The following is a 12,033-nucleotide window of genomic DNA, read 5'->3' as shown; positions in this document are numbered from 1 at the left end:
TTTCAAATTATGACTCATTCCCCTGAGCTGACTCTTCACAATGTCTGCTTAGCTGTACCGTCCTGTTCACTCCTTTTGTCATCTGACTTGCAGACGAGTGCCTGATCTCCTTTGATATACTGTACATGACATCCTAACAAACCCTTCTCTTTAATCAAAGGAATCAGACATATGCCACCGTCAGAAGTTGGGTGGGGCAAACACAGAGCAGATGTGTTCCTGCAGGTCAGATGGAATGAGTGGATTTGGAACATACACTTGGCATAATCTTTAATTTAACCCTAGGATCTAATTTTAAAATAAAACCCCACATTTTTCCCAGGGAAGAGATATTGTAGCCAGCAGCTTTTATCAGCAGCAAGAAAGCAAAAGTCCTGAGATGACTTTTCATAAATCCATTTAGAAGGATGGCATTATATGTGAAAATTCTTGGGCTCCAGAGTCTCACCCTTTTAAACATCTAAAGAAAAATGCTTTCACATTCAAATGCCAAAAGGAATATGTTTCTGTGGATTTTAAAGCAGCCTTGCAAAAAAGACAAATACACTACTGACCTATACATATTAATTTTTAAAAATCATCATGCCATAGTAGGATGGAAATAAGTATTATTTTCTCTAAAAATTCTGCAGGGTTGTTTTCTTTCAAAAAGGGAACAGGTACTCAACAAAGGGTCTGTATTGATGGACATGCTCAAGAAGTGCTGGGATGAGATGCAGATGGTGAGCCGAAAGTTGCACTAATTATCTGGAAAGGTTCCTTTTAAGCCTGAGATGTCTATGTCTGAGAAACTCCAGCTATTTCCTGATTCCTTCACTCCAACTCAAGGCTGCTGTACATGGTCAAGGAAGGGCCATATTGGATGTGGCTATCTGGGTCCATTCTATCTCCACTCCTCCCCTGCCCCCAGCCCTCCCTGGCCACAACCCACAGCCATGACCCACCTGTTCTGGATACCCAGTGCTATCTGCCAAACCTGTGCATAGCAGACTCCTATCCTGCCTTGCACTGGCTCCTCTCTCAGTTCACCTTCCTTGGTAAATGACACCTGCCCTTTCAAGTCTTTCCCTTTTGGCTAACAATAGCATTTCTGGAAAGGAACAGACCAATTAAACTGCTCTACTAGAATTCTCACTTTTACCCACAGATGGGCTCCTTCTTTTCATCATTCTCAGTTTGGGGAGACAGGGTTAGAAAATTGACTATATTCTTTGTTTATGTAGATTTGAAGCCTAGCTCTGTCACTTATCTCCAGTGAGCCTGAGACACCATCTATACCTAGTGACAAAGCTGGGAAATGCTGTCTCTAACTTGTTGCACAAGTGTTTAGTCAAGGCTCAGGAAGTTTTATTACTAAAAGGAAGAAGGAGAGAATGAATATTAGGGGGCAATTACCATTCTCTGCCAGAAAGATGAACCTAAACCTAGTCAGGAATAAAACTAATGTAAAAGCATGCTTTTCTTAGAGAAGATGTAAAGAAATAGAAAGATATTCCATGTTCCTGGATTGGGAAAATTAATATTGTAAAAATAGCCATACTACCCAAAGCAATCTACAGATTCAATGCAATCCCTATCAAATTACTCATGACATTTTTCACAGAACTAGAACAAATAATCCAAAAATTTATATGGAACAATGAAAGATCCAGAATCACCAAAGCAATCCTGAGAAACAAAAACCAAGCAGGAGGCATAACTCTTCCAGACTTCAAGCAATATTACAAAGCCACAGTCATCAAGACAGTGTGGTACTGGTACCAAAACAGACATATAGACCAATGAAACTGAATAGAGAACCCAGAAATAAACCCTGACACCTATGGTCAATTAATCTTTGACAAAGGTGGCAAGAGCATAAAATGGGAAAAAGAAAGTCTATTCAGCAAAAATTGCTGGGAAACCTGGACAGCTGCATGCAAATCAATGAAACTAGAACACACCCTCACACCATGCACAAAAATAAGCTCAAAATGGCTTAAAGAAATATAAGACAAGACACCATCAAACTCCTAGAAGAGAACATAGGCAAAACATTCTCTGACGTCAACCTTATGAACATTTTCTCAGGTCAGTCTCCCAAAGCAACAGTAATAAGAGCAAAAATAAACCAATGGGACCTAATCAAACTGACAAGCTTTTGCACAGCAAAGGAAACAAAAAAGAAAACAAAAAGACAACTTACAGAATGGGAGAAAATAGTTTCAAATGATGCAATGGACAGGGGCTTAATCTCTAGGATATACAAGCAACTTATACAACTCAACAGCAAAAAAAGCCAGCAACCTAGGGGAAAAATGGGCAAAAGACCTGAATAGACATTTCTCCAAGGAAGATATACAGATGGCCAACAAGCACATGAAAAAATGCTCAACATCCCTGATTATTAGAGAAATGTAAATTAAAACTACCATGAGATATCACCTCACACCAGTCAGAATGGCCATCATTAGTAAGTCCACAAATAGCAAGTGCTGGAGGGGATGTGGAGAAAAGGGAACTCTCCTGCACTGTTGGTGGGAATGTAAGCTGGTACAGCCACTATGGAGAACAGTATGGAGGTACCTTAGAAATCTATACATAAAATTACCATATGACCCAGCAATCCCACTCATGGGCATATATCTGGACAAAATTTCCGTAAAAAAGACACACGCACCCGCATGTTCATTGCAGCTCTATTCACAATAGCCAAAAAACATGGAAACAACCCAAATGTCCATCGACAGATGATTAGATTAGGAAGATGTGGTGTATATATACACAATGGAATACTACTCAGCCATAAAAAAGAACAACATAATGCCATTTGCAGAGACTCTCATCCTGAGTGAAGTAAGTCAGTAAGAGAAAGGCAAATACCATATGATATCACTAATTTCTGGTATCTAATATATGGCACAAATGAAACTTTCCACAGAAAAGAAAATCATGGACTTGGAGATAGACTTGTGGTTGCCCAGGGGGAGGGGGAGGGGGAGAGGGAGGGAGTGGGAGGGATCAGGAGCTTGGGGTTAACAGATATAAACTACTGCTCTTGGAATTGGTTTACAATGAGATCCTGCTGTGTAGCACTGAGAACTATGTCTAGATACTTCTTTGCAGCACAACAATGGGAGACAAAATGATGTACACATGTGTGTGTAACTGGGTCCCTATGCTGTACAGTGGGGAAAAAAAACAACAATAAAAAAACCGTGCTTTTCAAAGATCTCTGTGGCCTTCCCTGAAGTGTAGAAGAACCCAAAGCCCAGGAGTCAGGGCCTGAAGAAAGGCCGTTTTACTCAGGGAATATGCCTGCTTTGGGCCTTCTGAATTACCTCATAATTAAAATTCTTTAGTGTTTGAACTGAGGGTGGATTTCTCTAATGAGGATTGGAAGGAAAAGACACAGCTGGAGAAGAAAAATTGAGAAGATGCCAGAGGCACCTGTCATGAAACTTTACTTGTTGTTCTGTGTACTTTGTGTTTTGTGGTGGTTAGTATTACTGTTAACCCCACCAGGGAGCTGTCATGAGGTGAAGATGGGCCCCACTGTGTGCTACAAAGGGGGCAGCTTACTGAGATTGCCTGCAGAGTGATGATCTTTTTGCCATAGGAAATTATTCATTAAATAGTGTTCACTCTGACTCTCAGATAAGCAATAACAGCAGAAGACACTGAATCATGCCTTAATAGTTTGAGGATGGATGATCACAGCAAGAAATATTTCAGGACCCTACAAAGTAAAAGCAACCCTAAATAAATGAACCCTCATAATATTTACTGAGATATCTAGCATGACACAGTACTATATTCTACTCAGCCCTAGTTATTTGTACATATGTGTTCGTTTTTTTCTCTTATTAATCCATTTGAATGAATGACAAAGTAAAAAATATATGAGTTGAACGGTTTACCAGAGAGGGAAAGAGTGCTCAGATGTATGACCTTGTTATAGGACTGGAACATACAGAACATTTCTTGGAGTCTTGGTAGAAGAAATGGAAAGAGAAACACTTGATTCAGAGGGAAAGCTTTTGCTAAGCTTACTTAGTATTATAGGGAAATTAGCTGCTAAGTATATATTGTTCTTTCCTCTCTGAGCAAAATTGAGAGAACCAGTTTCTACTACATGGAACCATTTCCAGATTGCAAAGTTACCCAAGAAAAGGAAAAAAAAATGGTTTGCTAATATGCACATGTAGATTCCAAACACTGTTAGACTCACAAAACCTGTATGAATTAGGAAGTATGCCAATGATTTAAAGAAGAAAACCCATTTAGAATAGAAGGAAGGAGGCAGAGACAGGACCATAATATTTCTGTTATTCTCAGTTCAGAAGTTTACCTACTGCTGCTGCTTCTGTCCTGCAGCAACATCATAAGATATAGTCTGTTCAGCATCTCCAAGGGACTGAAATTGCAAACAAATGAATACAAACTCTCAATGCTCAAATATTTTCTTTGTATACAAGATGACACTTGAAGCTTTGGAATAGAGTGGGAGACCCAACTATACTCATGCAAAAGCCACACACTTTTTCCAGAAGACCACGGTCAATAGTGGGAAATGCCTGCTGGCAGGAAGCTTTTAAATTACTGAGACCATTATGCACAGGAGATATGATTCGAGCAAACATCTCTTAGAGTCAAAATATGAATGGATAATGGACTCTATGAAAGGAAGGATCAATGAGGCATTGCAATTTGCAACTACAGAGAGATGGACAGATGCCTGGGGAGATAGTTGGATGTTGGGATTACATCTCACCCAGGTTTTTTATGAAAGCCTTGAATTGGTAGTAAAGAGTAGCTATAAAATATAGTAGTTATACAATATTTGAAATATTTTGTAAGATTTCACTTTAAGACACTTGTTCTCGGCCAGAGAAGCACTGGGAGGACATCTGGCACTATTTAGAGACAACTTTGTCACAACTGGAGGGAGGTTGGAGTGCTTCTGGTAGAGGCCAGAGATGCTGCTAAACTTCCTGTAATGGATAGAATCTCTTTCACTCTCCAATACAACAAAGAATTATCCAAACCAACATGTCAATAGTGTCAAGGTTGAGAAACCCTGGCATAAGAGGAAAACTGCATGAAAGATTTTAAAAAGGGGCAGTAATCCACAACTCCTTGAAATAGGATGTGTACCCTATCAGACCCTCCTAAGGAAGAGGGACAGAAGCTGTACTCATGCTACAAAACTAGCCTTCAAGACGACGCAAGGAGAAAAGACTTGGAAATTCAAGTAGTTCCTGTAGCTCGCTGAGTGAGGTAGTTTATCTTGGTCACATTTTTTTTTTTGTTGCTAGCTGGCTCTGATGAAATCAATCACTTTTGAGAGTCTTAGGCATACAGTAAAGTATAGAGAAAATTTTATGAATAAAAAATAAAGAATGTTGTTGTCCGTCTATGTGGGCAGCCACAATCTCTTGGGTCCAGGTTCAAAGGCAGATGGGGATGTGCAAAGAGCTGGGCTACTGCATTGTCTAGATTCCAAGACAAGTTGCACAGTGCCATGATGTTGGAAAGGCTCATTGTTTTTGGTGTTTGGATCAGGAGCCCAGAACGGATCTGTGACAAGCCCACATTTCTACCAACATATGCCAGGATCTGCTCAGTATCACCTCTAGCCTTTCCCTGTATCTTCTGCATATGAAAGAAACTCATCTAGGTTCACAAGTCAAAAAATAGACTAGGACTGGGAATTAAGCCGAATTTTGTCTCCAATCAAAAATATTTTAGGTTTTCAGGAGTTCCTGTCATGGCTCAGTGGTTAATAAATCCAACTTGCAACCATAAGGTTTCGGGTTCTATCCCTGGCCTTGCTCAGTGGGTTAAGGATCTGGTGTTGCCGTGAGCTATGGTGTAGGTTGCAGATGTGGCTCGAATCTGGTATTGCTGTGGCTGTGGTGTAGGCCGGTGGCTACAGCTCCGATTAGACCCCTAGCCTGGGAACCTCCATATGCCGTGGGTGCAGCCCTAGAAAAGACAAAAAGACAAAAAAAAAAAAAATTTAGGTTTTCAGATGTCCACAAGTAAACTAATTTGCCTGCTTACTGTTTAAAAGTGATTCATCTTCAATTTTCTGCTTAGTTCAGAAGAAGCATATTTACATCTTTCTAAGTCTGTTTTCACATTCAATTTGAATTGGGTCTCTCTTAAAAACTTGTTATATCAACTCTCCCCTTTTCTGTAACTTCTCTTGCGTACCCTCTCCTTCCTTGGTTCTCATCCAATGCCTGGCTGATGCAGGGATATAAAGGTCCAGCCCCCTTGTCTAAATCAGGACATCTCCCAAGGGCCGTCCCAGCTCCAGAGATTTCCCTGGGGAAGAACCAAGGCCCTTGTCAAGATAGCATTAAGTTCCTTTCCTTTCTGTGCCCAATCCTGCTTCCATACCTTTTCTTCCAGAGGTATTGATCTAAGTGCAATCCCCAATAAAGGTCGTATGCTATCAATTTTGTCTCAGATTCTTCTTCCCAAGACATCTGACTGGAGAAGCATGTGTGGCCCTCAGCCTGATCTCTTATCTCCATCCAGATTTCATATTTGGACAGCTTTGACTTATCAAAGATCAAATCTTCTCTTTATTTTTTCCATGAGTTTTGAGGTGTGGGAAGGGAGTAAAAATACCTTCATTCTTGCTCTACTTAAGAAGAATACAGAGTCAAAATAATGAATGCATAAAACTTAATTTTGATATGGTAATTTCAAACTTTTTGAAAAGTTGAAAAAGCAGTACAAAGAACTTCTGTACATGCTTTATCCAGATGCACCAATTGTTTGTGAATTTGTCTTTATCAATCTCTCTGTATGCATATACTCATACACATGCCTATTTATCACTTATATGCCCACAATATTGTTCTTATTTGAACCACTTGAGAGTAAGTAGCAGATATTGGGTCCTGTGATAGACTGAATATTTGTGTCCTCCTCCCAGATTCATATATTGACTCCTAATCCCTAATGTGGTGGCATTTGGAGGTGGGGGATTAGGTCATGAGGGTAGAGGCTGCATGAATGGGATTAGTGCCCTTATGAAAGAGATCTCAGAGAGCTGCCTTGTTTCTTCTGCCATGTGAGGAGAGAACACAGTGGGAAGAAAGCCATCAATGAATCAGGGAGCCAGAGAGTCCTCACCAGACACCAGATCTGCTGGCACCTTGATCTTGGACTTGCAGCCTCCAGAACTGTGAGAAATAAAGTTCTGTTGTCTCTAAATAACCCAGTCTATAGTTTTCTGTTATAGCTGCCCAAACTGGCTAAGACAGCCCCCCTTATCCCTAAATACTTGAGTGTGTATTTCCTAAGAACTAGGAAATTCTCTTACATACTCACAGAAAAACGATCTTGGTAGGGAAGTTTTAACACTGATAAAATACTCTTTGTCGATCCTTGGTCCTCATTCAGTTTTTGTCAATTGTCCCATTATGACCTTTATAGCTATTTTTTTTCTCGTCCAGAACCCAATCCAGAATTATTCTGTGCATCCAGTTGTCATGAATCATTAGTCTCTTACATCTGGAACAGCTCTTAGGGTTTTATTTACCTTTCATGACTTGGATGTTTTTAAAGACTACAGGTCAGTTATTTTATAGCATGTTCCTTGATTTGGGTTTGTTTGGTGTCTCCTCTGATTAGAATTAGGTTTTTAATTTTGGGTAGACGTGCCCCAGGAGCGATGTTGTGTTGTTGTCTGTATATCATTTTAGGAGGGACATGATGTCCGTTTGTCCCAATATTAGTGATATTAACTTTGATCACTTGGTTAAGAAGGTGTCCACCAACTTTCTTCTCTGTAAAGGTCTGTTTTTCCCTTTGTAATTACTGGAGATACTTTGAGATTAGGTATATAAACTGTTACTCATCAAACTTTCACCCACTAATTCTAGCACCCACTGATAATTTACAAGCTATCATTCCTACATTTATTATTTCTTCTAAATGTATGAAAGTTGCCTGCATATATTTATTTATATCAACATGGACTTGTGGGTTCTTTATTTTATTCCATGGGTTAGAGTTCATCCTATGCAAAGCTCAAATTGTTTCTTTGTGATTATTTAATTTAATTCCCCAATTGTTTAAGATTTGGCCAGTGGGAGCCTTTTCAGGTCCTGTGTCTTTTAAACATACTCCCACTATTTTAAAAAACACATTCATGTTTTCTGGTGTTTCATATTTTACTTTTCCTGCCCCATCCCTGGAATCAGCTCTTTCTCCAATAAGCCATTATTCTTTTAATAAAGAATGGTATTTAAATCTAAGCACTAGGTGTGTCCATTCCTACTGGACTCATTGCTTCTAGGCCCTCCCAGCTGTCAGGGCTAGGAAATATATAAATATAAATACTTATATATGTGTTTATATTCCCTACATATGCTCACATATATACTTAGATCTATATTTATATCAATTTGTAAATTAAAAACCTCATATTATAAACCATTTTCACTGATACCTCTACTCCAATCCATACTACATAGTTTATTCTAGTCTTCCTCTTTCCATATTTTTAATTCCCTTCTCTGATTGAAAAAATTGGCTACCATTATCCTCAATGAACTTTGCTGCAGCCTGCACTACACGAAAAGTAGCTTCCGAGTCACTAACATATGCAGTAAAATGCATAGATCTTAAGTGTACAGTTTGATGAGATTTGATCAATGTATACATTTAGGTAACTATCATTATAACCAGGACTTAACTCTTTACATTAGCACAGAAATTTCCTTCATGCCCCCTTTTAGTAAATCCTATCTCAAAGGGCAACTACTATTCTGAATTCTACCACCACAGAGTAATTTCATTTATTCTTGAACTTCAGATAAATGGAATATATAGTATGTATTCTTTTGTGTTTGACTTCTTTTATGAAATGTAATATTTTTGAGATTCATCCATGAATCTCAAATTCATGTATGTTCCCTCATTTATTTATACACTTTTTTGCATGTATCGGTTGTTATATTTTTATTGCTAAAAAGTAGCTCCTTGTGTAAATATTTTACTGTCTGCTTACTTGTTCTCTTATTAACAGACATCTGGTTGTCTTTGGCTATTATGAATAGAATTGTCACAAACATTCTTGCATTCTCTTTTAGGAAAAATATTTTCAGTTTTCTTAAGTGAATACCTAGTATGCCATAGGATGGTTGTATGTTTAACTTTATAAGAAACTGCCAAACCATTTGCAAAGTAATTGTGTACCAGCAAATTAGTTCATACCAATAGTGTATGAGAGTTCCAGTTGCTCCACATTCTTTTCAATACTTGGTGTTGTAAATTGTTTTAATTGCAGCCATTCTAGTGGTTGTGAGATGGTATCTCATGATGGTTTCAGCTTGAATTTCCATGATGACAAATGATGCTGAGCATCCTTTCATGAGGTAATTGTTCATTTGTGAAATGGACTTATCTTCTTTTGTGAAATGTGATTCAAAGTCTTTTGCCCATTTTTAATTGTGCTGTTTGTCTTGTCATGTAGGTTTAAAGGAGCTCCTTATATATTATAAATACATGTCTTTCTTCAGATATATGTATTGTGATTTTTTTTCTCCTAGCAAGTGGTTCTTCTTTTCATTTTCTCAATACTGTCTTTGGATAAGCAGGATATTTTGATTTTGATGCCATCCAGTTTATAGAAATTTTCTTTGTTTTTTTGTGTGTGTGTCTTTTAAAGGAAATCTTTGCCTATTCTGTTTTTTATTCTAGAAATTTTGTCATCTTAGCTTTTATGTTTAAATTAATAATCCATCTCAAATTTTTGTGTGTTTTCCTATTTTTGTGATCGGAGTCAAGGTTCATTTTTTCCCTACATGTTTGTCTAATTGGTTCAGCTCCACTTATTGAAAACCTTTCTTTTCCTCCATTGAACTGCCTTGGTGCCTTAGTTGAAAATCAATTGTCTTTATATGTGTGGACCTATTTCTGGATGCTGTTCTCTGCCATTAACCTATTTATCTGCTCCTATATTAATACCACATTCTCCTGATTACTGTAGCTTTATAGTACACTTTGAAATCAAGTAGTGTGTGTCCTTAAGCTTTGTTCTTTTTCAAGATTCCTTTGACTACTCTAGGTCCTTTGCATTGCCATCTATAATTTATAATTAACTCATCTATTTCAACAAAAAATGTCTTTTGGGAATTTGATTGGAATTAATCTACAGGTTAATTTTGAGGAGAAATAAACCCTTAACAATAATGTGTCTTCCGGAGTATGAACTTTGTGTGGGCTTTGATTTAGACTTTGACCCTTTGAATTTCTCTCACAATGCATGCGTGCATATATGTGTGTATGTATGTGTATATGTGTTGGATAGCTCTACTCAATAGACATTTCTTTCCTCTTCTTCTATTGATCTGAAAACTATAACTCCAACTTCTAGCACCTGCTTTCCTGCTCAGACATAGGGATATTGTGTAGATAAACTGATTTTGGAAAAAATTAGAAATAAGAATGAATAAGAGAGAAGCATGGATTCCTCTGTACGTGTAGGGAGCATAGGTCATGGCTCTCCTGTATCAATGGTTCAGTGTGACTTGTGGCACACTGGTGGGAAAGGGGGTTAAAAATGAGGGGGGAGTGTCTAGAGCTAAGATTAGGAAATTCTGAGGGAGAGATAAATTGTATAAGTTCTGGCTGAGGTGACTGGTTATTTAAAGAAGCTGATAGAAAAAGTGACTCCCTTAGGTAGATACATCCCATGTAAACACATCTTCCCCAAAGGATCATATGTCCCATTCAGGGCGAGGCTGAGTGTTTGGATCTGAAAGATAAATAGACTTCTACTTCTCAGGTCTGGTCACACGTATGATTGTTTCAGTGCGGCAGAAAATATCACAGCTATAACATGATATCGAAATACTATCTGTTGGGCACTCATTCTGTGCCAGGCCCAATACTGCCATTTTACATGTATTTCCTTTTCACAACAATCCTTTGGGATAGATAGCATTAGCTATAGTTTATAGATGAAGAAACTAAGGATTTGAAGGGTGACACACACCAGGTCTACATGGTTAGCAAATGGAAGAGACCTTGCTCTAACTCCCATATGTCCTGGTCTTTCTGCATTGCACTGATCTATATTCACTTTAAATCTCACAGCCTTAGTGCCCCTGAGACCACATGATCCTGGGGGAAGCCCTGCTGATATCTAATTTACCTTCTTGGCAACATCTCTTCTCCATAAATTTAGACCAAGGCCAGGGTAAGCTTCTTTGTCAGATTCTGTCTCCACTGTGCCTTAATTAGCCCAATGGAGATGGAACACCATGGCCATCAGGCATGGAAATTAGACTTGGGAAATCCCTGGTGGTGTTTAGGCCATTATTACTCAGTCTGGGCTTGCTTCTGGGCTTTTAAGTGCATTAGAGCACTCTGCATTGACTTGACTGGCTGTTGCGTGCTGGCTGACTTGTCAAATTACCTCTCATTTGTACAGCTCACCTGATGTTGTTGAAGCACTTTCCTGGCATTGGGAGCTGCTGGTTCATCCTGAGGGATCTGGGGACTGGGCCTCGTTTCACAGATGGGGAAGCTGAGACCTGGCTGTATTCAGTAAGTGTATTTGGTCTCCTTCAAATGCTTAATGTTTGCAACTGGACTGAATTTTTTTTAAAACGTGGCTGGATCTAAAGTTTCAATGTGGCAGTTTAATGAGCCTCAGAGTGAGGCTATGTTTGGGGTATCAACGTGAAGCAGAGAAGGGGCTGATTCATTATCGCCTATGGTCCCTGTAGGTCACCCAAAGGAACACCTTAGATTTTGGTGTTGACAGTCATTGTCTCAGTTATCTGGATTCATAGCCTGGTGGTCTAAAGTTACATAGCTGTCCATGTCCTCCAATGGGAAGTGGTTTACCCGAGGTTCCCCAAGGGTGACAGCAGAACCAAGACACACCTGAAGTCTTGTGACTTCACCTTAGAGCCATGCTCCCTCTCATAGCATCTACTATGTGCTCGGTCTGACACTGGACAGACCCCTGGGATGGGACTGGTTGGATAGGGACTGAAACAAGATGTACAGCCTGGCACA

The 12,033-nt window shown here is 39.0% G+C and overlaps 1 protein-coding gene across 4 annotated transcripts in view; it reads left to right on the top strand.

Annotated features, from left to right (window-relative positions):
- Nucleotides 1-12,033, top strand: part of SH3GL3 (SH3 domain containing GRB2 like 3, endophilin A3) — a 350,527-nt gene that overhangs the window by 180,092 nt on the left and 158,402 nt on the right. For all 4 annotated transcript variants that reach the window (XM_084968533.1, XM_084968536.1, XM_084968532.1 and 1 more), the window contains one exon: nt 11,441-11,556. In XM_084968533.1, the coding sequence (XP_084824659.1) occupies nt 11,449-11,556 (108 nt within the window). In that variant the 5' untranslated portion in view covers nt 11,441-11,448. The remainder of the gene's footprint in view (nt 1-11,440; nt 11,557-12,033) is intronic.

The sequence above is a fragment of the Sus scrofa genome, chromosome 7 (genome assembly GCF_054392235.1).
Source record: "Sus scrofa isolate SSC_HxYL_T2T_F1_AM1 chromosome 7, Sscrofa_HxYL_maternal_Yorkshire_Landrace_v2.0, whole genome shotgun sequence".
In the NCBI taxonomy this organism is placed as follows: Eukaryota; Metazoa; Chordata; class Mammalia; order Artiodactyla; family Suidae; genus Sus; species Sus scrofa.
Note: the sequence above shows the minus strand (reverse complement) of the source record. Positions and strands in the feature narration are given on the sequence as shown.